The sequence below is a fragment of the Nycticebus coucang genome, chromosome 10, assembly GCF_027406575.1.
Source record: "Nycticebus coucang isolate mNycCou1 chromosome 10, mNycCou1.pri, whole genome shotgun sequence".
Taxonomy (NCBI): Eukaryota; Metazoa; Chordata; class Mammalia; order Primates; family Lorisidae; genus Nycticebus; species Nycticebus coucang.
This window is the reverse complement of record NC_069789.1, coordinates 86,978,044-87,005,121: the sequence shown is the minus strand read 5'-3', so window position 1 is coordinate 87,005,121 and position 27,078 is coordinate 86,978,044. Positions and strand designations below refer to the sequence as shown.

At 44.1% G+C, this 27,078-nt stretch overlaps 1 protein-coding gene across 1 annotated transcript in view; it reads left to right on the top strand.

Annotated features, from left to right (window-relative positions):
- TNN (tenascin N) overlaps window positions 1-27,078 on the top strand; it is a 55,256-nt gene that overhangs the window by 13,843 nt on the left and 14,335 nt on the right. The window contains exons 6-14 of the mRNA XM_053606717.1: window positions 1,883-2,146; window positions 5,008-5,274; window positions 5,920-6,186; window positions 12,199-12,465; window positions 13,890-14,153; window positions 17,976-18,239; window positions 20,373-20,503; window positions 21,397-21,529; window positions 21,956-22,107. Of these exons, the coding sequence (XP_053462692.1) occupies window positions 1,883-2,146; window positions 5,008-5,274; window positions 5,920-6,186; window positions 12,199-12,465; window positions 13,890-14,153; window positions 17,976-18,239; window positions 20,373-20,503; window positions 21,397-21,529; window positions 21,956-22,107 (2,009 nt within the window). The remainder of the gene's footprint in view (window positions 1-1,882; window positions 2,147-5,007; window positions 5,275-5,919; window positions 6,187-12,198; window positions 12,466-13,889; window positions 14,154-17,975; window positions 18,240-20,372; window positions 20,504-21,396; window positions 21,530-21,955; window positions 22,108-27,078) is intronic.

Genomic DNA, 27,078 nt, shown 5'->3' with positions numbered 1-27,078 from the left:
TATGGTGATACCAAGTGGAAATGTCTTTGTTAGGTAGGAATGAGTTTAGATGCTGGCCCTACTATTCAACCCACAGCCCTGCTGAATCCCCAGCTCTAGACAAGCACTCACTGCATGTTTGTGGAATGAGTCAGCCACTACCACTGGCCAGCTGAGTGATCTTGGGCAAACTATCTTAACCTCTCTGAGTCTGCCATAGATTTAGTGCTCTAAAAATGGTAGCCATTATTCATTTTCCAAACTAGTACTTGGGAAATCTGATAAGTGCTTTGTGTTGTTACAATAAGATTGGATAGTAATATATGAAAAACATGCAGAATTTAGTATATACTCAATAAATAGCAATTGATTTACTAAATAAAACATGCACTGCCTCTTGTAATGGAATATATTTCATTCCTGGCACGCAAATGAAATGCTGCCATTGTGCTTGGCAAAGGTACATTGTAGCTGATATTAAAAAATGAGGCTGGCTGGGGATGGTGGCTCACTCCTGTAATCCCAGCACTTTAGAAGCCTGAGGAAGGAGAATAGCTTCAGACCAGCCTGGCAACATAGAGAGACCCTATCTCTACTAAGATTTTTTTTTTTTTTTTTTGAGACAGATTCTCATTCTGTTTCTCAGGCTATTTTTAAAAACATGACAGTATATGAAGTTATAATTTCTCTCTGGAGAGCCCTGGGCTGAGAGAACAAGAATAGCATGAAAGGAAGGAAAAATGCTTGGGTGTCCAAAAGAAGATGTTTTGTGTGTCATTGCCCAAAAGAATACAATCTGCACGTAGGTTGGGTTCTCATGGCATGTCTAAGCTTTGCTCTGTGCACCATCCTTGTCAGCAACCCTGATGGACGTGCCCAGATGGCTTACTTATTAAGTTCTCAAGTGAGAAGAGGCTGGGAAGAAAAATGAGCATGTTGGATGAAAGACTAAATTATACATGGAATCCATAAGATAAAATCTAACAGGAATAAATGTTGGGTCCAAAAAAATGTATTACACATGCAAAAAAAAAAAAAATGAGGATGATGTGGCTTAGCAGAGGGGTTCCCAACCTTTGACGTGCATCAGAAATCACCTGGGGAGTTTTATTTATTTAACTTTTAAAGAGAGATGCCATGGCTTATGGGCGATCTTCTGAAGTAGAATCTCTGGTGGTAGTACTTGGTTGACAAAGGTTGAGAACCTGTGGGTTAGCAGAGACATATGTGGAAAAAAATTAGTTTTCCAAGGCCATGGGTTCAGCATGGTATCTAGGACATAGCTGAAATACTACTCTACGTTGATCCTTTTTGAATGTGAACTACATATAGGCAGAGATTTCTGGTTTTCTCACTGATGACTCTTGAGTGTCATAATGTTCCCTGGCATAATGGACATTCAATGAATTGTTGAATGAATGAACTGAGTTTTGGGGATTTTTATTTGAAAAGAGAAAAGAATGCAACTATATATAAGTGCCAGGTCTAGAAAGTATAATTTGGGAGGAATGGATAGGAGAGGTAATGTGAGGAGAATTAGGAAGGGGAATGATAGCTTTTCTTGCACCTTTGCTGGGTGGTTTCCTGGAAGAGGCATTAGATGCATTCTGTATGTGTACTGAGGGCAGACACGGTTGAAGGGGCTACTCTTCAAGTGGCTACACTTGAAGCAGTCTTTTCTAATGGATTCAGGGGTCAGAAAGTAGAATGGATTGTTTTGTTCATTAGGGAGGTGTTTCTCAGTTTCGAGTTCAAACAGGAACCAGTTGTCTCTCCAGATGATGGAGAGAGCTTCTTGCATTGTGTAGACCATTGGACTAGGTCAATCATATCTTTAAGCATCTATGATCTTGACCAGCCAAATGGTTCCTCTGATGTTTCTTTCTCATGTATTTTTATGAAGAAATTGATGGTCCAACCAATGTGGTCACTGATCGAGTGACAGAAGACACAGCGACTGTCTCCTGGGACCCGGTTCAGGCTGTCATAGACAAGTACATGGTGCGCTACACCTCTGCTGATGGGGACACCAAGGAGACGGCAGTACACAGGGACCAGAGCAGCACCACCCTGACGGGCCTGAAGCCAGGAGAGGCGTACAAAGTCTACGTGTGGGCTGAGAGGGGCAGCCAGGGGAGCAAGAAAGCTGACACCAAGGCCCTCACAGGTAACAGAAGAACAGGAGCAGAAACAGGCCTCCTCGCGGCAGGGAGCTTGATTTTTGAAACAGGAGGTCACTGCTTACCTGGCACCAGCTCTTTTGTTTGCAGGGCTGGCAGGAAAGGTTATAAAAGCAATTTTGAATTTCATAATTATGAATTTTTTTCCTTTTTAACTTCAAACAAAAAAAGAGCAGCCTTTTAATTTGATACAGAAGGTCATACTTTATTTGGGTTGGCATTCCATATGCAAATTAGAGTAACATTTGCTAATTTTCATTTTTTAGATGTGGAAACTCAAAACATTGGGCTGACAGTGAATTTGAATGCTTATCTCAGTTTGCAGTGGCTGTACAAGCACTTTGCATATAATCGAGAGCTCTCTTGGAGACTGTGGAAATGGTTTGCATCCTGAGTCAACATTCACCAAATGTACTGGTTCTGCCTTTAAGTTTTCAGAAACCGTGAGGTGTTCATACTTCACCCAGTCGCTGCACTCAGCTCATGCCTGCAGCGGTCTTGGGACTATATGGGATATAAACTGGCTGTTTTTTCTTGCTTAAATCCTCTAGTGTATCCCTGAATTCAGAGCAATCTTATCCTGGAGCCCACTTGAGTTTTCAGAACACTTGGCAGGAAATTAGAAGGAAAGGATTCACTTATTGTTTGGGCTTTGTTCTGGATAGTCATTGAATATGGAGACCCTCAGAGAAGCAGTTAAGTAGTTAGGAATATGGATTCAGAAGCTTGAGTATTCAGGTTTTAAATCCAGCTCTGATATTTATTAGCTGAGTGGCTTGGGCAAGTTACTTCATCTGTTTCTCAGTTTCTTTTCTTTTCTTTTCTTTTCTTTTCTTTTCTTTTCTTTTCTTTTCTTTTCTTTTCTTTTCTTTTCTTTTCTTTTCTTTTCTTTTCTTTTCTTTTCTTTTCTTTCTTTCTTTCTTTCTTTCTTTCTTTCTTTCTTTCTTTCTTTCTTTCTTTCTTTCTTTCTTTCTTTCTTTCTTTCTTTCTTTCTTTCTTTCTTTCTTTCTTTCTTTCTTTTTCTCTTCATCTGTTTCTCAGTTTCTTCTTTCTTTCTTATTTTTTTTCTCTCTCTCTCTTTTTGGAACAGCCTTCCTCTATTGTTCAGGATGGAATGTGGAGTACAGTGGTGTAATCATAGCTCACTGAAGCTTTGAACTCCTAGGCTCCTGCCTCAACTTCCAGAGTAGCTAAGACTACAGGTGTGTGCTCCATACTCGCTAATTTTTAATTTTTTTTTTTTTTCTGGAAACAGGGTCTTACTATGTTGCCCAGGCCAGTCTTGAATTCTTGACCTCAAGTGATGTTTCTGCCTTGACCTTCCAAAGTGCTGGCATTATAGGTGTGAGCCACTGCCCATCAGTTTTTTGTTTGTTTTGTTTACTTTGACATAGAGTCTTGCTCTGTGACCCCCTCTAGAGTGCAGCAGCATCATGAGCACTCTCTGCAACCTCAAACTCCTGGGTTCAAGCCACGATCCTCCTGCCTAAGTCTTGTGAATAGCAGGGACTACAGATGTTCACCATTGTGCTCAGCTAATTATTCTATTTTTAAACAGAGATGGTCTCAAACACCTGAGCTCAAGCAATGCTCCTACCTCTGTGCCTGGTCTCAGCTTCTTATCTGTAAGATGAGACATATTAGTGTCTCCTTCATAGGATTATCAGAATGCAACACAAGTGATAGCAATGATGATTTCTTGGCATGCTAAATAGCATTTGGCCCTTGAGATATTTCATGGTACACAGCCATGACAGGTTAGGTGATCTTTGGTGGGTTGGTGGTGGGCAGGTCTGTGAGAGTGGTGCGTGGATGAGGATGAGGCCAGCGCAGAGTCCTGGGTGCTGAATTGTTTGTCCTTATATGCCGGATATTCATGGTGCATGCTGAACTCTGTGCTCTGCAAGGTAAGTCATTGTCTGTGGCCATGCAGTCCACCCAGCTGGCCGGCCTGCAGATTTTTGCACATAGTTGTGTGGAGTTCTAAAACTCAGGCGCCATCACAGAAAATGCAGCCTTTTAAGGAAGTGGCTACTGAAACAGGATAATAAAACCATGCCAACCATACTCCCAATTGCTTGGATTTTTGACTCTAAGGGTTTATACTTTGAAAAGAAAATAGCATCCCATATCTCAAGTGCCATTAGTAATAACAATCCGTTTTTGAGCATTTACTGTTCACCGTAACCTATGAGGTAGGTACTGATATTTCTTTCTTCAGAGAGATGAGGAGATGGAGACCTATATTACTTGGCTCATCCAAAGTTAGCTATCAGGAAACTGTGGAGCCCAGGTTCTAACCCAGTTTAATCACATGGAAACTCGACGTGATTCTATAAGTAAGATTATTTTTATTAACCCAGAGCTCAGATACCATCACTTAAAAAATCTCCTGGTTCCTTGGTCACAGACAAAATGTTTTGTCTGAAAAGAACTGGCAGCTCCTACTTCTAGGATATTTTTCTTCCCAAAGAACATATTAGAGCAGATGCAGAGATTTATTAAATATAATTGCTTTCAGGTACAAGAAGTCAGGAAGCAGACAACTGTATTATATAAATTCAGGGTAAAGGACAAATTTGAATGTGAAGATCAAGTCTTTTTATCCTAAAGCAACTTGTGAGAAACATTTATATCTATATAAATGGTGGCTTTGCCTGAAAACTACTTCTTGTTAAATGTGACAAACTCATTCTTTGAATTTCAGACCCCTTGCTTAATTCAACCTTTTAGATAGGTCAATCATTGACATGTAACAGACTCTGAAATTTGTTGAGGTCATCATTTTGGCCTTTTAGGAACTAGAGAATGGTAAAAGCTGCATTTTTCTTTTGTTTCTTTCTTAAAGAAATTGATAGCCCGACAAACCTGGTGACTGACCGGGTGACAGAGAATACGGCCACTGTCTCCTGGGACCCGGTGCAGGCTGCCATTGACAGGTATGTGGTACGCTACACCTCTGAGGATGATCAAGAGATCAGACAGATTCCTGTGGGGAAGGAGCAGAGCAGCACCGTCCTGACGGGCCTGAGGCCAGGCGTGGAGTACACGGTGTACGTGTGGGCCGAGAAGGGCGCCCGGGAGAGCAAGAAGGCCGACACCAGGGCCCCAACAGGTAACAAAGGAGAGGTGGGCAATTGGAATGCGTTTTGAGTTGTGAATTTGATTGTGCTTTGTATCAAAGGATGTAGCCCTCGCTGAGAGTCTTTGGAATTAGAAGTTTTAGAGATCAAAGACTGCTCTAGTGTTGATCTCAGCGGGCTGTTCTTCCCTGACCGCGATGAGCTGTTTTTGAAACCACTTGGCCCACTAGAAGGAAGATGTCAAGGGGGAGAGTAGCTCTGTTTTGGGGGGGCTTATCAAAGATGTGTATAGATCTGGTCATGGTGAAGCTTGTCATAATACTTTCAGAGTGCCCATCAAGGAAGTAGCCCTTGATAAAATGATGAATCAGGTACCTTAAACATCATGGCAGCTGTTTTAGTTGGTGGTCTTGATGTCCATACGCTGCTAAAAAGACATTGTTCTTCTCACATTTCACAGAGCTGAAGGCCAAGAAGGAATGTAAAGTTTATAATGGTTTTTCCCCTGACATTGAGAGCCTGGGATGACTTTCTCCCTCAACTCCCACCAGAGGCTCAGGGTGGGAGTACCCCTGCCTTGTACTAAAAGGGCTCTGGCAGATGAAAGTCATGGAGACGGGGTGGGGGTGTCCTCTGTGGCTTCAGAGCTTAGGCTTTTCCACACATTTGCCTTTTAGACATTGACAGCCCCCAAAACCTAGTGACTGACTGGGTGACAGAGAATACAGCCACTGTCTCCTGGGACCCGGTGCAGGCTGCCATCGACAGGTACGTGGTGCGCTACACCTCTGCTGATGATGGAGAGACCCAGGAGGTTCCTGTGGGGAAGGAGCAGAGCAGCACCGTCCTGACAGGCCTGAGGCCAGGCGTGGAGTACACAGTGCACGTATGGGCCGAGAAGGGGGCTCGCGAGAGCAAGAAGACCCACACCACGGCCCCAACAGGTAATGCAGCATGCCTTATCACTGTGTCATTGCTGCGCTCGTGGACTGTCCGTACTGGTTTTCCTTCTCTGACCTTGGCATAAAGGGAGGCTTTGTGAAAGAGCAGGTTGGTATTCCTCATAATATATTGTGTGCCCTTCACTGCCTTTTACTGGCTTCTCTTAGAACTCGGGGCTCAGATTCTGGTCTCCAAACTTTGGTCTTTAAAGATTGATGGCTATTATTTATAGTCCTTTGTTCTTCCCCTGTCTAAGCACCATGTTTGTTATTAAAACATTAAATGCTTCTCTCCACATCCACGCCAGCATCTGCAATTTTGAGATTTTGTGATGTGGGCCATTCTCACTCAATGAATCCCCAACAATAAAAAAAAAAACATTAAATGCTTCATCTTGATAAGGAATAAATATGAAAAGCAAAGTAACTACCAGGCTGAGGGAGCCAGACGTATGGACTGTGGTCAAGAAACACTGTGTTTTTAAGCTCCTCGCTTTCCCTGCTTGTTTTTGTTTCCTTTAGTCCCTCAGATGTAGCCTTTTAATCATTAAAATGCTCCTTTCCGTGTAATCCTGAATACTTGATTTACAGTTAAAGCTTAGGCCCAGTTGTGGGCTGCCTGCTGCCGGCAGGGGACCAGCTGGGCTTCCCTTTTCTCTCTCCCTCCTTGTACTTCCAGCACTATTTATCCAGCTTGCTGTCTATAGTTTCTGATCCATCTTTGCCTGGCACTGTAGGGAGAGGTAAACTGAGGAGAGGCTGGGATCTCAAAGGAGAAGAGGTGAAAGGTCAGGAGGAGGAGCCAGGGGTCATGGAAGGTCTCGGTTGAGGATAACAGTCACAGGTGTTTGGGCCTGTTGTGGCTGCTGAATGTTGAAGCTGACTTTCTGTTATGAAAGTCATAACAGACTTTGTGGTCTTCCTCTTTGGGGAAGGAGGGTCTCTCACTACAGTATCCTGTGGGCAAACCTCTGTCTCCTATTGGTATTTTATCCCCCTTTCCTCTATTCACACTTTAATGCCTCTCTGGTGGGGTCACTGTGTCCCTCTTGGTGGGCCTCTTGGATGGCTCCTAGAGTGGCACCCGGTGGGCCCCACATGTTTGACCTACATCTGGTCCCAGGGAATTTGCATGTATCCTTGATCCATTCACCTGGATATACAGGTTTTTTGCAATGTTACAGCCCTTTTTAGCTCTGCATCAGAGCAACTAGCCATTCTCTTGCCTCAGATATTTTAGGCATGTCAGACACCAGCCCAGTTTCTCAAGCTTTGGGCAAAGTTTCTAGCCTTGGCTCTATTGATATTTGGGGCTTGGTAATTCTTTGTTGCAGGGGTCTGTCTTGTGTGTTGTAGGATGTTTAGCAGTATCCCTGCCAGCTCCCCATTACATGCCAGGAGTCTCCCCATCCCATCCTGAGGTGTGACAACCCAAAAGGTTGCTAATTGTTCCTGGTTAAGAAGTACTGTTTTAGGATCTACAGAGCAAGCTTCATAAGGGATCCCACTGAAACCTATGGGACTCACAGTGAAACTTTCCAAATAAATCTGCTCTTTGAGTCCCACTTCATTGACCTCTCCAGGCTCTTTTATAGGCCAAAGATAGAAAGTCAGTCAAGGGTCACAAAACTGTTGACCTTACCTTGGTTGTGGGAACTCAGGTTGGAATGTAGATACTGATTTTCTTGGGGTCACAGCCTAAATGAACTTATGTGGTAGGATCTATGAACAAATGACTTTAGGAAAATGGCTTTGTAAGAAACTATTTAGAACAAAAAAATGGTACTTTTTTTGGTGAATATGAATACATTTTTGAGTACCTTCTGTGTGTGTGGTATGGAGGAGCATAATCTCTTGCATTTATAAAGAATTAAGGTATGGGCCAGGTGTGGTGGCTCATGCCTGTAATCCCATCGCTCTGGGAGGCTGAGCTGGGTGGATTGCCTGAGCTGAGGAGTCTGAGACCTACCTCTATTAAAAATAGAAAAATTAGCCGGAAGTTGTGACATGCACTATAGTCTTAGCTACTTGGGAGGCTAAGGCAAGAGGATTGTCCGAGCCCAAGAGTTTGAGGTTGCTGTGAACTATGATGCCATGGCACTCTATACAGGGCAACAAAGTGAGACTCTGTCTCAATAAAAAAAGAATCAACAAACATATTTATTAACCATGATAGCTTCTGGTCATTGGGCATCTACTCAGTGCTAAGAACTATCATAAGAGACAAGTTTTTTCATTTTTAAAATTGATACATAATAATTCATGTATTTATAGAGTACATGTGGTATTTTCATACATGCATACAACGTGTAATGATCAAATCAGTGTAATTAGAATTTCCATCACCTTAAACATTTATCCATTTTTTTGTGTTAGAAACAATTCAAATCTTCCCTTCTGGCTATTTTGAAATATACAATAACTTATGATTAACTATAGTCAACTGACTGTGTATTGAACACCAGAACTTATTATTCCTTCTACCTAATTTATTTCTGTACCCATTAACTAACTTCTCCTCCTGCTGCCTCCCCTACTCTTCCCAGTCTCTGGTAATCATCATTCTGTTCTCTACTTTCATGAGATCAATTTTTTTAGCTCCCATATATGAGTGAGATCATGTGATTTTTGTCTTTTGTTCCCGGCTTATATCACCTAACATAATGACCTCCAGTTCCATCCATGTTGCTGCAAATGAAAGGATTTCATACAGTCTCTGTGTAACTTCTCTAGCTGTGTCCAACATCAGCAGTGACTGTGGGCGCCCCAGTGGTCTAGACTGCAGACATTTGTGGAGGTGGCAGCAGTGGGGCAGGTCATTAATGTCCCTGTGGCACTCCTATATTCATTTCCCCACACTAGGACGACTTAGCTGAAGGGATCCCTCTTGGAGTGAGGTCTGAAATGGGCTGCAAGCAGCTGCCTGTGGCTGAGTTCCAGATTCAAATTCATTCTGGGCTGGGAGACTAGGGTCTTAGGCACAGGGTCTTGTGAAGCTGTTGTGGCACTTAGGTCTTGTGTCTTAGGGTTGCTGTCTGTCTGCGATTGGATCAAGCCTTTCTATAGCACCCAGACCAGGACTTTGAGGCACCCCCTAGTAGCTTGGGTCCAGGGGATAAGGTTGTAACTGTGATTCTATACTTGAGGTGCAGGGCACAGCCTCAGCCCAACTCCAGGGAAGAAGCAGTGCTCTGGAGGTTTGAACCTAGGTGGAGTGTATGGCTGTAATTTGGGAATCTGAGTTAATAGGGCTCAGTGGCAACTGGGTTCCTAGGGATGAGGGATTGTGTAGTGGTGATTCTAGCCCAGTGTTTTCAACCTTTTTTTTTTTTTTTTTATCTCACAGCATACTTGAACCTACAGTTAAAGTTCTGTGGCACATTTAAATTATGTTGATTTTAAAAAAAGAGTTAAAAAGAATATACTTGACTGTGCTTTGAACTTTTTTTTTTTTGGCCGGGGCCGGGTTTGAACCCGCCACCTCCGGTATGTGGGGCCAGCGTCCCACTCCTTGAGCTACAGGGTGCTGCCCATGTGCTTTGAACTTTTTTTGAAAAATAATTTAACCAATGATCTTTAAAAGTTTTCACAGCACACCTAAGATCCTCTCACGGCACACCAGTGTACCACAGCACACCATTTGGAAATCACTGTGACCCTGGGAGAGTGAGACTTGACGGTGTTCTAGGCTGAGTGTGGCCAGGTGCAGCAGCAGCAGGCACCCAGCATGGCCACACACACTGTTATTTGGGCCCCAGGGGTCAAGGATCAGCACAGCCATAACTCCACTCCCTGAGGAGGGGTGTCTCAGCAGGTCAGACCCTCTGGGGGACAGTCCAGCTCCAGGGAAGCAGGAAAATAGAGCTGCTGGCCTTTAAAGCAGGTGTCTCAGCTCAGCCACTGCTCTATTAGTAAGACATTGTAGTAAGTACCCAATGTCCCTGCTGCCCTGGGACGCTGGGTACTTACTACATCAGTTCAGCCCTGGGATGCACAGCTGCTCAGCTTGCCAAGGCACTGATTCCCCAGGGAGTGATGTGCCACTTTAGCTCAGCCCTAGGGGTGTGATGGGTTTAGGCAGCCCAGACAGTTTCCTCAGGAGCCAGTCCATAGGTTCGGCTCAGGGCTCCAGGGGCAGGGTGCAGCCTGGGGTAAGAGTGTAGACAGAGCTGTCTTGCCAAAGCCATTCTCCCAGGAGGGAGTGCGCAGCTTCCTTTCCAGCCCTGGGGATGGGGAGTGGAGATAAGGGGAGCAGTTCCACTGGTGCTTGCCCCACAGGGAAGGGTGGAACAGTTGCTCAGAGCTGAGCTGGGGTTGTAAGACCACCGTGCAAGGGTGGCTTGACAGTGGTTTAGCCTCAGGGATGAAGGGGAGCCATAGCAACTTTCACCCAAACCAAGGCACCCTCTAGCAGTAGCTCCAGTTCTGAGTTGGTATAGTACAGTCGCTGTGTGGCCATAGGGGACAGGGCACAGCATCAGCTCCTTCCCTGGGAGGAGCACAGTTGTGTGGCCTCTAGTTTGCTCCTTCAGCTGGGCTTAGAGCCTATGAGTGCTGCAGGGGACCCCCATGGTGAGGTTGTAGGTGTCCACGTGGTGGGGGGTGTGGCTGGGATCCTCCTTCCTATCTCTGTGCCATAAGGAGACATTTCTCCTGGTTCCTGGCTTATTCTGGCTGGAAGATGGGGTGGTTGGACCCCAGTGTTTTCTTCCATTCTCTTTGAGGTTATACTGAGTTTCTCTGCTTACCAGGGTTTCTGTTACTCCTCTGACATACTTTGGTACTCTTCTTTACTTTTAATTTAATTTAATTTATTTCTTTGAAACAAAGTCTCCCTCAGTTGCCCTGGGTAGAATGCCCTGGTGTCATATCTCACAGCAACTTCAAACTCTTGGGCTCAAGAGATCCTCTTGCCTCAGCCTTCCCAGAAACTGGGACTATAGATGTGGGCTGCTACATGTGGCTGGTTTTTCTATTTTTAGTAGAGATGGGTCTCATTGTTGCTGAGGCTGGTCTCAAACTCCTGAGATCAAGCAATTCACCTGCCTCAGCCTTCCAGGGTGCTAGGATTACAGGCATGAGCCACCACGCCTGGCTGGCCTCTCCTTTAGTTATCAACATTGTCATTAACATGCAGCTGTTTATTTGTTGTTTTGACTCTTGGGGTATGGGACAAGGGCTAGGAGGTTCTAATCAGCTATCTTGGTGATGTCTCTCCAGGGGACATATTCTTAACTCATATAATACTCATAGTAACTCTATAGAACATGCACTAGTATTATCTCCCCTCGCCTTCTGTTTTTGTGTTTTTTTTTTTGTTTTTTTTTTTTTCGGCCTATAGAGGGGACTTGAGGCAGAAAGATTAGTTTGCCCTTGATTGCATTTTGAATTATACAGCGAATATTCTGTAGCTTCAGAGCTGTAAACACTGTAATATCTAGCGGTTTCAAAGCCCCTTTTCTAGGTGGTATTTTTGTCTTAGTTTACAGAACTATCTAGAGAGAGGTGTACAATAACTATTAACAATCCCATTTTACAAATACAGCAGTAAAGCAAGGTCACAAGAACAAGTTGGTAATTTACAAAATTAGATACATGCATGGAACATTCATGCTTGAAGGGGTCCATGTTACCCGAACCCCAGATTTTATCAATGAAGAAGACGAGGCCCAGCCAGGCCACAGCTGGCTGATGGCAGAACTGGGATTTGACCCCTCGTCTGCTGGCTCCATTGCAGGGACATCCCTCTGCTTTGCCACTGTGGGCTAGGACTAGAACCCAGCTGTTCTCACTCTGGGTGTTGTACTCACCCCACTCTCCTGTGCTGCCTCCTGGAAGATCCAGAGATCCATCTGTGGACACGAGGTCTATGGCCATGAAACAACTGAAAACCAGCAAGTTATGGGAAACCATCGGAACGGGAACCTGCCTCAATACAAGATGGCTATAGCATTGATCTCTCTGTTTGGTACCTATTATTATAATTGTGTTTATTGATCAGCACTGTCCTTTCAGACATCGACAGCCCCCAAAACCTGGTGACTGACTGGGTGACAGAGAATACAGCCACTATCTCCTGGGACCCAGTGCAGGCCGCCATTGACAGGTACGTGGTGCGCTACACCTCTGCTGATGATGGAGAGACCCAGGAGGTTCCTGTGGGGAAGGACCAGAGCAGCACCGTCCTGACGGGCCTGAGGCCAGGCATGGAGTACACAGTGCACGTGTGGGCCGAGAAGGGGGCCCGCGAGAGCAAGAAGGCTGACACCAAGGCCCCAACAGGTAATAGAGCATTGTGCTTTCAGAACATGAGACTTGTCATGCTGAGTCTGTGATGGTCAAGTTTTATTTTCCTTCTCTGTCATTGATAGAAACCATTGATTTATGGAAGAGCAGGATGGTATCCCTCCATAACAGACTGCACACACCACACCTCCCTTCCCTTTAACTGGTTTCCTTATAAGCCAGGCCCACATGGCCATCTCCAGGCTGTGATTGCATACATGGTCATGCCCATCAACTCCTCTTCTGGCTGTGTGCATCTTTTGCTGTGGGCAGTGTTAAGGCTCTTTAGTGAGTTCATGAGTAGGAAGGGAAAGTGAAAATCAAATATGATTATTGAAAATTTGACCTTAACAATGTAGAATTCACATCTGCCATAGCAAGGAGATGTATGTAGTTTGCTTTACTACAAACGAACCATATTATAAGTATAAAATTTGACTGTAAATTACACTGATTTCTCTGAAGGAGAGGAATATGGTCTAGGTATAGTGAAGAATGGAGCAGTGATCTCTCATAGATGGGATGAGTGAGTAGTGACAGGGTACATGTTGACAGAAACACCCAAATAAGAAAGGCACCCATTCCTTTCTGTGGAATGGTACAGTGTACGTGGGCAGAGTTCTGGGGGGTATGAATAACTCCTGTTACATTCTTTTTTTTTTTTTTGCAGTTTTTGGCCAGGGCTGGGTTTGAACCCGCCACCTCCGGCATATGGGGCTGGCGCCCTACCCCTTTGAGCCACAGGTGCTGCCCACTCCTGTTATATTCTTATCTTACTATTGTGAAAGAGATATATGGCCACATTTTATACACTGATTTAGCCAGCAAACAGCATGACAAGCTAGTCTATGATATCCTGAAGAATATTTAAATACGTTTTATTTTTTGCTGAGTTACTTAACGATGTGTACTGAGCATTTTCCGTGTGTCCTATCTTCCCCTGGGAATACCAGGATGCAGCCTCTTCCTTTAGGAGCTTACATTTGGATCTGGCTTTTAGAATCTTCCAGTACAAAATAGGAGGTCTTTATTTGACATGATGCTGGACACAAAATTATTTGATCCTTGTGAGCAGAGACCGCGTCTTCTTTAACTCTGAATCCTGCACGCTGTCTAGAACATGCCTGCATAAAACAGGTGTTCATTAGCCCTCACTAAGTGTTTACTCAGTAGCCTTTACTCAGGAGGGGTAATAGGTCAGGTTTTCAGATTCTGGTATATTGTAGTTTCTACTTGAGGAGCTCAGTATATCTGGGGAAGGGAAGATGTTTGTCTGTGAAACAGCTAAAAACAGAACAAGAGCCTGTGAGATGCAAAACCCACAAAACATGAAAAGGTCTCATCCCAAGCAAAAGGGCCACCAGTTTCTATACTCTGAGGCCTATTATTGGTGTGTGTTGATCAGCATTTTTTCCTTTTAGAAATTGATAGCCCCAAAAACCTGGTGACTGACCAGGTAACAGAGAGTACGGTGACTATCTCCTGGGACCCGGTACAGGCCACCATTGACAGGTACGTGGTGCGCTACACCTCTGCCCACGGAGAGACCAAAGACATTCCAGTGGCGAAGGACCAGAGCAGCACCATCCTGACGGGCCTAAGGCCAGGCGTGGAGTACATGGTGTACGTGTGGGCCGAGAAGGGGACCCAGGAGAGCAAGAAGGCCGACACCAAGGCCCCGACAGGTAACAGGAAGGCAAATAGGGGTCGTTAACTCAGGTTGATCCTTTGCTCCTGAATGATGATGCAGCTTCCTTTGGGACTGGTAACTGTAGGGGCCATGGGCTGTTTTAGGAGAGTTTACTATTAAAAAACTCATTCACCTAAAGAAAGAAAAAAGCACAGGAATGGACCCAGTACTGAGCAGTCCCATGAATATCGTTTTTTTTTTTTTTTTTTTTTTTGGTTTTTGGCCGGGGCTAGGTTTGAACCTGCCACCTCCCGCATATGGGACGGGCGCCCTGCTTACTGAGCCACAGGCGCCGCCCAAGTCCCATGAATATCTTAAAAATTTTCCAAAGCTAATTTTTTAAATCTTATGCCTCTCAGCTATAGAAAATTATAGAAATAATGTGAAACCAATATAAAATTCCTAAACCATTGGGTTGAAAATCTGTTTGGTGGCAAGATGTATGTGTTTGACTTAGTAGATGCCATGTATAACTATTAAATTGGGCAGCTGGAGCCCTGTGTTCATTTCAACAGGCAACTGACTTTTAATGAGCATCTAAGTGCCAAGCCTGGTGATACAGTGGTGAATGAAACAAGTATGATCTCCACTGTCTTGAAGTCTACTGGGAAAGATAGATGATAAATAAGACAGCAAATTTCTAACAGTAAATTTCATGACAAGTTCTATGAAGGAGATGAACATGGCATAGGTATAGGAATAACAGGGTAGGGATATTTCATAGATGGGGTGAGTGAGTAATAATAGGATATGCATTGATAGAAACACTCAAGAATAGTTACTTACACACCAAAGGAGAGCATTCATCTTAGTGGAATGGCAGAGTGTATGTGGATCAGTGCTGCTATGGTAGTTTGCTAGTCCAGGAGACACTGGCTCATTCCATATTGTTGCTGGGTCATCCCCGGGAAGTTGCCCTCCTTTATATAGTCTCCATCCCACCCACATTCCAGCTAGTGGACAGGGCCATGGTGATAGGCAGGGTGCAGTTGGAACATTGCAACATCCATTTTTCCCATGTTCCATTGGCAGATTTTGCTCCCAGGGAGGTTGGGAATTGAGGCCCTTAGTGAGTGGCAGTGTAATAATTCCTATTACACTGTCCTGGCTAACACAGTAGCTATTAGCTACCTGTGGCTATTTAAATTTTAATTAATTAAAATAACAAAAATAAAAAATTATTTATCTCCACTATTTCCATCACCGTGGAGAGATCTACTAGACAGTGTGCTTGTAGAAGAAGGGGAAAAGTGGCCATTACTGGCAGAGGGAAGAGTATGTGTCCTGGCTCTCAGCTATAATAGCTCCTGAGATAGTTGAAGAATGGAAGAGGCTGGTGATGTTGGGGCACATAGGGTGAGGGAGCTAGCGGCCAGAGATGAGGTGGGAGAAACTGGCAAATCACAAGGAACCAAGTGGTGTGCTATATTTATTATAAGAATAAATAAATATAACCAACCAAGTGTGTTGTATTTATAAAAGAAGAGTGATGTGATGCCATTGCTCATTAAAAGCAATTTTTTTTATAGAAAAAGATGGAAGCTTTACCTAGATGGAGTTGAAATACATTCTTCTTAGTCAATTATCACAAGAATGGAGCAGCAAGTATCCCCTGTACTCAATACCTATATGAACCAATAGATAAACAACGACATGCCCACATGAGAGAAAAACACAATTTAATTCAAATGGTGTGGGGGAGGGAAGGAAAAGGGGAAAGAGGAGGAGGGAAGTTGATTGGTAAGCTCTCACCTAAGGTGCATGATGTAGGGGTATACAGCACACCCCTTGAGTGAAGGGCTCATCTACAACTTGAACTTTACCTAACAAATGCAAACAATGTAACCTAATTACTTGTACCCTCATATTAATCTGAAAATCCCCCGAAACATTTTCCAGGCCACAGGGAGGAGAAGAAATGTAAGAGATGACATGGGTAAAAGTGGGAAGATTAGTAAAGAAGCTACCAGAAAAGTCTGGATGTGAGATGGTGATGGTCTGGACAAGTGTGGTGGCAGACATGATAGAGAGGAGGGGATGTCTGGGAATCTGTTTTGAAGTATAAATGACAGTACTCGTTGATATTTGAGATGTGGGATAAGAAGAAAATGAGGAATCCACTATGAGCTGTGTTTCTGATTTGAACAACACACGTGCTGGGGTACCATTTTTGGAAGAGGATGGCAGATAGTAAGTTTGGGGAGGAATGTTAAAACTTTTAAATATTTAAGTTGAGATACTACTTGTATTATGTTTTTAAATACTAAGCACACTGTCCAATAGATCTCTCCACTGTGATGGAAATAGTGGAAATAGATTTTTTTTTAATTTTCGTTATTTTAATTAAGATTTCAATCGCCATAGGCAGCTATTTGAAGTTGAGATACTTGTTCCTTGGCTAATTGAATGATTTATTTACTGATTCCACAAATTCTTACTGAGTGTCTAATGCCATATGCAGTGGTAGAAACAACTAGAAAACAGTCAGGAGCAATGAGCATCCAGCTGGCATTTAAAACAGGGACATGAGCGAGATCACCAGAGGGAAATGGCGAGAGAGGAAAAGATGGAGATTTAGAAGCTCCAACATTTGAAGATTGCTTACAAAGGACCAAGGAAGAGGGACCTGTGTTAGGAGGAAAATTGGGGAAGTGTGTAGTCATGGAAGCCAAGCGCTGAGGGCGCCTCAAGAAGGACCGAGTGGTTCAGCTCTGCCAAATGCTACTCAAAAGTGGTTACGGTTGGGGATGGCAAGTGTCCAATTAGTCATGGTAACACTGAAGTTGTTAGTGACCTAAACTAGAAGATTTGGTGGTGTGGTATAGGTAGACGCCACATATGATTGCCTGAGGGGTGAAGCTAAGGTACGCAGGTGTTTGTCTGTCAGTTCAGGGATACAGAGAGAGAATGATGTGGGGAGAGATGGGAGATCCTACAGCCTGCTTGAGTGGGACTCGGGGTGGAGAAGAAGAGACTGATGACGCAGGAGGGGGAAGGCAAATGAAAGGAGAGAACTTCCTGAGAAGATGAAAGGGCTAGAAATTCAGAGCAAAGAGGACCTGGTCTTGGTTTTAACACATGAACTCAGCAGGAACGTGGTCAAGACTCTTCATTTCTCTCGGCCTCCACTCTCTTTCCCTTTGTAAGTCAAGAAGTTTAGAAGATGTGACTACTTAGCTCTTGAAGTCTGTGAAACAAAATAACCATATACCATGAAGATCATACAAGAGGGTTTTTGTTTTTGAGACAGAGTCTCCCTATGTTGCCCTCGGTAGAGTGCTGTGCTGTCACAGCTCACAGCAACCTCAAACTCTTGGGCTTAAATGATTCTTTTGCCTCAGCCTCCCAGTAGCTGGAACTATAGGCATCTACCACAACACCTGGCTATTTTTTTGTTGCAGTTGTCATTGTTTAGCTGGCCCAGCCTGGGTTCGAACCCATCAGCCTGGGTTCGAACCCATCAGCCTGGGTGTATGTGGCTAGTGCCGTAACTACTGTGCTACAGGCACCAAGCCAAAGAGGTTGTTTTGACAGCAGTTTTGATGGCTTATCTTGTGGCTGAAGAGGCATGTATTATTATTTTGGTGAGAACCACAAGGACAAAAAATTTCTATATGAATAAACTGGGAGAAGATCTGATTCTTTCCAGTTTTAGGATCCATGGTTTGCTTCCCCCCAAAATGGAACCTTTTGACTCCTATTTTAAATAGAATTTTGCTGTCATTAGTGATAACTTGAATTGAGAGCTCCTGGAAATGGGGGTAGGATATCCTTCCTTGGTTTTAAAGTTTAGCCTTTTCTTAATCTTTTAAAAAAGATATTGACAGCCCCCAAAACTTGGTGACCAACCGGGTGACGGAGAACACAGCGACTGTCTCCTGGGACCCGGTGCAGGCCGCCATCGACAGGTACATGGTGCGCTACACCTCTGCTGATGGAGTCACCAAGGAGGTTCCTGTGGGGAAGGAGCAGAGCAGCACCGTCCTGACGGGCCTGAGGCCAGGCGTGGAGTATACAGTGTACGTGTGGGCTGAGAAGGGGACCCAGGAGAGCAAGAAGGCCGACACCAGGGCCTGGACAGGTACTGAGAGGGACTTGGACTGGGAAACCCTTCCTACTCACCTGGAGAGAGTCTTCCTCCTTGAATGGGAGGAGAGGGGAGCAGAGAGGGCAGGTGATTTACCTGAGGACATTCTTCAAAGTGGTTACCTTTTTACCTTTTTGAGATAATATGTTAGCACGCCAGTTCAGATCAGATGGCAGAATGTTGAGAAAGTGGGGTGATGGTGGTGCAAGAGGAAGCCTCTCTCACCCCTCTGCCTAGCCCAGCACTCAGGCTCTCCACCCCTGCTGTTAGAAAATGGATGGTCCCCTGCTCCAGCCGTGGAAGAGAGAGGCAAGCACCCCTTCCATTTCCAGCTTCCATGGTGGGGGTGCTGGTGGAACATCTTCCTCTGTTCTGTCTCCAGCTGAGGGTGAAGACTCTGGGACTACATGTGTTTTGTGTGTGTGATGGGGCCTCTGCTTCCATCATGGAGCATCTTAGAGATCAGGCCTCAGAGGGACCTGGAAAAGGGTACTGTGCCCACCCTGGGGTCTGTGGACAAGGTCTGTCTGTCCAGTCCACAGTCAAGTGCACCGAGTGTGGCCACAGGAGTTAGAGATGCCTTGAATTTCCTTATGCTTCTGAATAGTTAAAATTAATTGGCATTTTTTAATACAAAAAATGAATGTTTATAGTAAAATTTTTAAAATTAAGCAAAGCTTTGTAACACACACACACACATACACAGCGCTTCTCCGCATTAGGGACCCCTCATAACCAGTGTTGCTCTCTAGAGGTCCCAGCAGCCACATCTCCCTGCCTCCTCCCCCTCCTTCCTTTCTCCCCCTCTTTCTTCTTTGTCTTTTCTTGGTTGTACTATTTCTATTTTTAAAGATAACTATAATGAATTTATCATCTTTCTACTCCATAGAAACTGGAAAGTAACTAAGCCAGACATCTCAGGTCCACAGCCAGGGGAGGGCCGGACAGCGAGGTGGCAGAAGCTAAAGATATTTAAATCATTACAGTTTTGTTTTGATTATGAAAGCAGGAAATTCAGTTCTTCCATGTGATAGAAAGAATAAAATCTATGCCAGATGCCATGCTTTTGGAAATCAAACCAAGCTGATAGTACAGAAACTCAAAATTTGTCAAAACATCCTAATTCAAAACAATAGCTGTCTGAGTTCTATCAAAATACTATAATTCAGTTCTCCACTGAAATGCTACTGGGTGGAAAATATCCTGGAGACATCTTTTGGAGAACTTCTAAATTAAAATAACCTTCTATGATAATGCTTTTTTCAAAATGGAAATTTCCATATATCTTACTTGGTTAAAAAAAATGAAAGCGCTGTCTGACCAGTTATTAATGGTGTTGCCTAGTATTTCTGCTGAGCTTCCGTTGTGCTGGGCTGCAGTGTACACTCCTGTACCCACACATTCCCCCTGGCGTTTGGGTGGGGAAGTGCGCAGAAGAAAAACACCCTTCTTTTTCTGTATGTCTTTTCTATCCTTCTTCTTCTTCTCTCTTTCTCCCTCCCCCTTTATATAAGGACAGTTTTCCCCGTCTACTTCCATTTCTTTCTGTACTGGTTTTGTATCTAAAGCCACCTACTTAGATATGTAAGAAAGATAATTTTGTATCATATTTCTATACAACTTAACTTCTATCAGTAGTCTCCCTTCTGCTGGTTGGTCAGAATCTCAGTAAATCAGGGGTCTGCTCCTTCCTCAAGGCTGTTTGTTAAGTCACCAGCGACAGGCCTTTCAGCTGTCTTTCATTTCAGCTGTGTGTGCTGAGCCGCCCCTGGTGTCTGAGTACAGGGCCCTCTCAGATCAGCCACTCTTCCATCTTTCCACATCACCCGGGAGCCCTGACATCTGTGAGATTGCACCTGCTACACTGTTCATACCCATCACTCTCTGCGACTTTTCCTGGGAACTGGGGGCCCAGATTCTGCACCCTGGCACCCACCCAGTGCCCCGTTCCTCTTGTCCTCTTGTTTTCAAAGGGGCGGTACTTTTAGAAACAAAGGTCAGAAAGGATGTGTGGCAAGGAAGACAAATGGAAAGGTGTGTGGGGAGAAAATGTAAATCGATTTCTCAAAAATTACCTTGCCTCAGTTGTATCTTAATAATGGTAATCCCCTGACTTTTTACATACAGAAATTGACCCTCCCCAAAACCTTCGTCCATCTGCTGTAACACAGGCTGGGGGGGTTTTGACCTGGACACCCCCCTCTGCTCAGATCGATGGCTACATTCTGACCTACCAGTTTCCAGATGGCACGATTAAGGTACTGGACACTGCTTGTCTTTTCTCTTGGTGCCTCCTCTTCCCAGCCTCTGGGTGAAGCCGCTGAGTGGGGCCAGTCAGCTTGATTGCTGGCTGAGCCATATTGATCACATTGCTGGCCGCACACATCTGCCCCAGGTTATTTAGTTTATTGTTGATCTTCCCAAGTAAATGTAAGTTCCATAAGGCAGGAAATTTTGTCTGTTTTGCTTATCGTTGTATCTAAAGTGCTTAGGGCAGTGCTTAGCACATGGTAAGTGCTCAATAAGTATTTATTGGTGAATTGATTAACCCTTATTCTGAAGGTTATATTTCCTCCTTAGAATCTGAAAGCCAGCACAGTTTATAAAAACTTGTCCCAATGAAAAATTATTATTCTCTCTCCTTGGCAAGAAAGAAGGGAGGAAGGAAAAAAAGGAAGGACCTTTTGGTTTATTTTTTATCTTACTTAATTCTTATCGTACCCTACTAGGAAAGTTAGCCCTCCGTTTACAGGTTCAGGAGGAAGTTTATTGAAATACCGGTGATCTCTGTGTTTCACAGATATCAATGGCCAGTTTCACCTCTAGTATTAATGTCTGCTTAGTCTGTTGGCAACATTTTACTCCCCATGGTGGCTATGGTCACAGCCCCAGTGCATATCAGAAGGCAAGAGTCCCCAGGAAACCTGGCTGGTCTGGAAGCAACAGTGCTGAATCTCCACCACAGCACAGCCCTTCAGAGAAGTGGCTGGGACACGCTGGGATTCTGGACTACCACTGTGCCTTCAGAGAGACAAAACACTGTGCCCTCTGAGAGCTGCTATTGTTAGCCCCAGGGAATGATATTAACACCTAGGGTGCTAGGGGGCAGTCAACTGAATAACTGGATGTTTACAACTATCTCCTTTGGTAGGAGGTGCAGCTGGGACGAGACTACCAGAGGTTTGAGTTGCAAGACCTTGAGCAGGGCGTCACCTACCCTGTGTCCCTGGTTGCCTTTAAGGGTGATCACCGGAGCAGGAGTGCAGCTACTGCCCTCTCCACAGGTAAGGCGGAGTCTTGTACTCTGACTGACAAGCATTGAGAGGCCAGACAAGGTGTCCAGCGAGGAGCAGGTGCATTCAGAGTTAGGAAATTCTTTCAGTCTGAGGAAATGAAAATGGGGCTATGTTCACAAGAGACCCATCCCAGAATGGAGAGACTAAGAAGGGAGCAAAACGGAGTGTTATTTTGTGGTGGAGTTGGTTTGAGGGAGGAATGATGTGAACTTGACCTTATTTCTGGTACGTTTGGGGAGTTTGATAAGAACAGAATAAGTAGAAAAATAAGATGTGAGTCAAGAGTTGGAGGAAGCAAAATAGGTTATAAAATAATTTCCAAACAAAATCCATTGTTTTAAAAATGGGGAAAAGCCCCACCTTCTTTCTCCTTGTCCTTCTCCTAATGATGCTGTCCCTGTGCTTGGCTCCCAGTTGGCGCCCGATTCCCACACCCTTTGGACTGCAGTCAGGTTCAGCAGAACAGCAACGCTGCGAGTGGTCTATATACCATCTATCTGCATGGTGATGCTAGCCGGCCCCTGCAGGTGTACTGTGACATGGACACGGATGGAGGCGGCTGGATTGTGAGTCACACAGTGCCCATGGAATGTTTGGGGGAACTATTCTTTGTCCATGAAAGAGAGTAGCTTTGGAGACTTACAGGTATATTTAGAAAGGGTTCTCCCACTGTAAGGAGAGAACCTAAATAATCCTAGAATGGGTGTTAGTGGAAAAACCAAACTCTACAAAATAATTTGAAGAGGTTTATTCTGAATCAATATGAGTGACCATGGTCGGGGGGAGAAACCAACCAAGAAGCCTTGAGTAAGTGATCTCAAGGTGATCGAATTATTATAGTTTAGTTTTATACATTTCAGGGAGGCAGGAGTTACAGGCAAAGACATAAATCACTTTGAGGAAGGTATAACATTGGTTTGGCCTGAAAAGGATAAAAGGATATGTTCACAAGAGAGCCTACCTTGTCTATCCTTTTTAGGATATCTTAAATCAGGGCATTGTAAGTCATAGGTGGATTTAGAGATTGTTTAATTTGCAATTGGTTAAAATAGCAAAGCATTTCTAAAAACTTAGAATTAGCAGAAAGGAATATTTAAATTAAGACAAGGGAGTCTGTTAATTATTGTGTGGTGTTATGCCGGGATCAGGCTGCAAGAGGAAGACATAGTACACTGGGTCAGAATGACTTGCAGGGGTGAGTGACTTAACTCTTACTTGACATTGCCTTAGGTCTTATTTATAATTTTGTATCTTATTGCCACAAAGAGTCTGTTCGGTCAGTCTTCCAATGCTGGTCAGTTGTTGTGCCTGAACTCCAAAAGGGAGGGGGTACAATGTGAGGCAAGTCCAACCTCCCATCCTGTCATGGTTGGAAACTCAATTTTTAAGACTTCTCTGGGCTCTCCTACACCAGAAAGGATCTGTTCAGTCAGTGGGATGGGGTCGGGGGAGAAGATTAGGATTTTATTTTTCATTTACACAGGCTTGGTTAAACTAAGGCTGAGGAGTAGAAAGGCTTATGGGTTTATCATCATCTAAAAGTGCCCTATTTGTATGTATTACCTGTATCTTACCCTCTTCAAAGCAGTATCCTAAATTTGATGCACACACAATAGCTTTAGACTGAGAGAGGATTATTTTTCCTGTTTTATGGAGAGGAAAAGTGAAGCCTACAGGCCAAAGTGCCTTGGCTAAGTCACATACAAGCTCAGACAGTTAAGTTCAAACTCTTCCTAAAAAAAGTGCTGTATACCTCCTTGCTGTATATCACCTTGGTCACCTTTGAGATCCTCCCCTTAGGAAGCTCTGCACCAATGCCAGTGCCTAATCCTCCCTTCAAAACAATTTTGGAACTCTTTTCTGGAATGGCCATCAGAGCTGTTGTCATACAAAGGTCTGACAATTGAATTCGTGAACTCGTCCTAGAAAAAGAGCTACATACCTCATTACTGAATATCACTACACTCTCCAGATGGCCAAGGGGAGGACTTTGAAGGTGACTGTAGTGATATTCAGCAATGAAGTATGTAGCACTTTTTCTGGGATGAGTTCCTAAACTTAATTGTCTGTTCTTATAAATTAATAACAAGGCCAGGACCAGGTTTCAGGACTCTGGCCTCCTTGCCCACTGGTCTTCCCAGTTGGTCATCTCAGGTCATCCAGGATGGAGATGTGTGACCTCTTTGGAGGGGTCAGAGAATCTGAATCAGAGCCTGCTGTACCTGGCTCCACGGTACAGAAACAAGACCTTTTGGACTTTGATTTAAAAGACTAAAGCCTGAAAGACGGAAATTTGGGCCGTGTTCTAATCATCCCTTTTCTGTGTAGAGATTTTATTCTCTTGGGTCATTGTCAGCTTAGACTGCAGGGCACCTTCTTTGATTGCATCCGCCTGCTCCAATTATACGATGCGCTGCACTCAGATCCTTCCATCTCCCTCTACCTTGTCTGTTCCTGTGGCTGAACTGATAAAGTTTTCACTGCCCCAAACCAGTGTGCAGCCATAACCTGCTGTTTCTGCAGCTCACTGTGGCAAAGAGAAAGCCTGATCTCATCCAGCTCAAACTAGATTCATTTACACGTTTGCCCAGGGGCCTGGGAAACTAAACATACTTGAGCAGCCATGAATAAAACGATACCATCTGATGAGCTGCAGTAACGAAAACTTATTATCTGCACAGTGGCATCTGACGGTTGAAAGGCAGTAATTGGATTGGCTGGGGGAAATTCCTCATAGATTTATAAAAATAGCAGAACAGAATGTAACCTGGGAGGTCTTCTACCTCTCCAGACCCATAGGGTGGTTCCTGCTGTTTTTCATCAGCATCACTGTGACTCTAAGCATTCTGTCCTTCCAGGCCTGAAGCCCAATTTCCTGCCTTTGTGCCTATAATTGACCATTGGCAGGACATTTGGTTTGTGTCATCTAGCGTGGCTTTTTTGAACACCGAGTTTGCATAGGGAGGGAGACATTTGTCTAACCAACCTTTAGATAGAGATCTGTCAGCTAGTCTGCCTGGGAATACCCACGATATATTGCACAAATATTTATTGAGTGCCTACTATGTGTCAGGCACTGTTTTCTATGTTCAAGATCCAGCAGTGACCCAAACACACTAAAATCCCTGCCCTCAGGGACCTTGCCCATGCAAATGTCCTTTATACAAGCACAGAGGTCAATTCCAGAAATAATAAAACCACTCTGCGTTCTATCCCATACCAATTGCCTCCACACTTCTTTCCAAGAACTGTTTTCTGACCTAAACACCTGGAGGTAAGCATGAACCAAGAATCTGTAGGGTTTTCCTTAAAGCCACTATGCTCCAGAAAACATGGGGAGTCCTGAAAATTCCACCGAATGTTTTATGGGCAGTTTTCATGTGTTTTTGAGTTCAAGAGTCCTTTGTCACAGAAAGACAACCTATCTTACTTTGTTCTTTTTTATTGTGCTTTTAAAATCCTTTTAAGGCAATTCTTCTGCATCCCAGGCAGCAGGAGCTCAATTTGATGAATAGGCCAGAAGAGCTCTGCCCCCAGGTACACTCTGTGCTGGTGGGAGGCTGCAAGGAACATGGAGGAAAGCCTAAATGCCTCAAATATTTCCATCTTTGTTTTCCTCCTTGAAAGCTTTAAGGACTATATCAGAGGCCTTTCTGGAGATGTAGTGTAGAACCAGATCTAAAGAGGTTTTCCTCCCTTGAAATTTATTTGCTAAGGGACTTTTGTTATTCCCAAGTAGTTCCTTATAGGGTGTTTGCACCTTATAGGATAGGAATGGACTAGATTCCAAGTGAGTCAATTAAAGATGCCTGATAAGGATGTATAAATGGTTCTCGAGGGTAGGTTCATTTGGAATCTGATATAATAAATGCAAACCAACATTTATTGAGAGATTATAATAACTTATTATATTTGTATGTGCCAGGCTCTGGCCTAAATACTTTATGATTTACTATGATTAATGACCTTGCTGAAGCCTTAATTTAAGCCTGTGACAGAGGGGCTATTAACATCTTGATCTAATAGCTGAGAAAAGTGAAGCTTGACAAGGTTAACTAACTTGCCCAAGGACATAGCTAGTAGAGGTAAGTGTAGAGCTGGGTCTAAACAGTGATGCCAAGAGCACCAGAATCATTTTTGAAGCTCCATTGGCCAAACTGAGGCATTTTTAAGAAAAAAAAATCAGCTGGAAAGCCATCAAGCTTGGGCATTGTGTTTATTGATTTGTAATGTGTCTGTCCTAGGAGGCAGGATTGGATTTGAGCCTGATTGAATTTGACCTTGTAGTGGGAACATGACTTGACACAACAGGTGTGGACCCAAACCTTGGTGCCACATCTGTACATCTGTGCTAGAATTTCACTGTCTAAGGCACAGGGTGAGTCCCAGGGAAAGGGCTGGGACAGGAAACCTTGGTAGGAAATTAACAAGTCCTGAGAGTCTTAAGCAATGCTATTTGAGAAACAGAGTCAGTGACGCTAATATTTTTAAACTTTCTGACTGACAGATGAGGAGATGTGTGTGTTACCTTTGCATCAGCCACTACATAAAATAGCATCACAAACGCTTGCCCCAGGGCCAGCACTCCGCAGATGTGCACTGAATGATTGTTACATAAGTGAATAAATGAGTGGAGAAAAGAGAAGCAAGCCAAGAAAGGAATATAGTATCTTTCAAACATGGACACTTGAATCCAGGGGGAAGTGAGTGATGTTAATGTGGTGTGTAATTGTCACAATCACCCCCAAATTCAGCAGCTCTTTTCCATTTATAGAACATTTTTGTACATACGGTCTCATTTAGTCCTCCCAGGAACTCTGTGAGGCAGACTCTTCTTCCCCGCTTCCAATCCTGTTTTACAGTGAGCTGGCTGAGAGTCAAGAATGGAAGTGACTCCCTCACTAACCCCTGCCAGGAAGTATCTGTGGTCTGACCTGAGCCTGGAGCTTCCCCGCCCCTGGGTGCCTTAGTTCATTCCCCCCTGGGCTTGTGCTTCAGAAGGAGTTACCCGTGAGTGCCCAGATGGAGCTTTCAACACTGTGGCAGGGTAACCTGGTCTCTCCTCCCTCCCTGTCTCTTTCCAGAGAAAACTGTAAAGAAAGCACAAATATCAGGTGGTTTACCTTACCAAATTGAAGATAATGTGTTTTACTTCAAGGCACATGCTGGGAAGTCTGGTGGGAAAGAAGAAGATTAGATTTTGTATTGGGGCTGCTGCATTTGAATGAATACAAAGGGAAATAGGGAGAGAGAAGGATGCAATTCCAACCTTTGGTTAGCAGGAATCAGCTCTGAGGTTAGTGAGGATGGCGTTTAGTCTGGCTCTCAAGGTCATGAGGAATTACATTTATTATCAGTTCCAACAGTGTACACAGGTGTGTGTAGCTTTTCAGTTCTTTTGAGGTTTACTTCATACAAAAGAGTCTAATTTACCTGGACTGGAACTGCCTCCCTTCTCCAAAGAGAGGAATTTTGAAAAATAAAGAGGCCCATGCTCTTGTGAAATGGTACCCAACGCTGTCTTCATTTGCTCACTT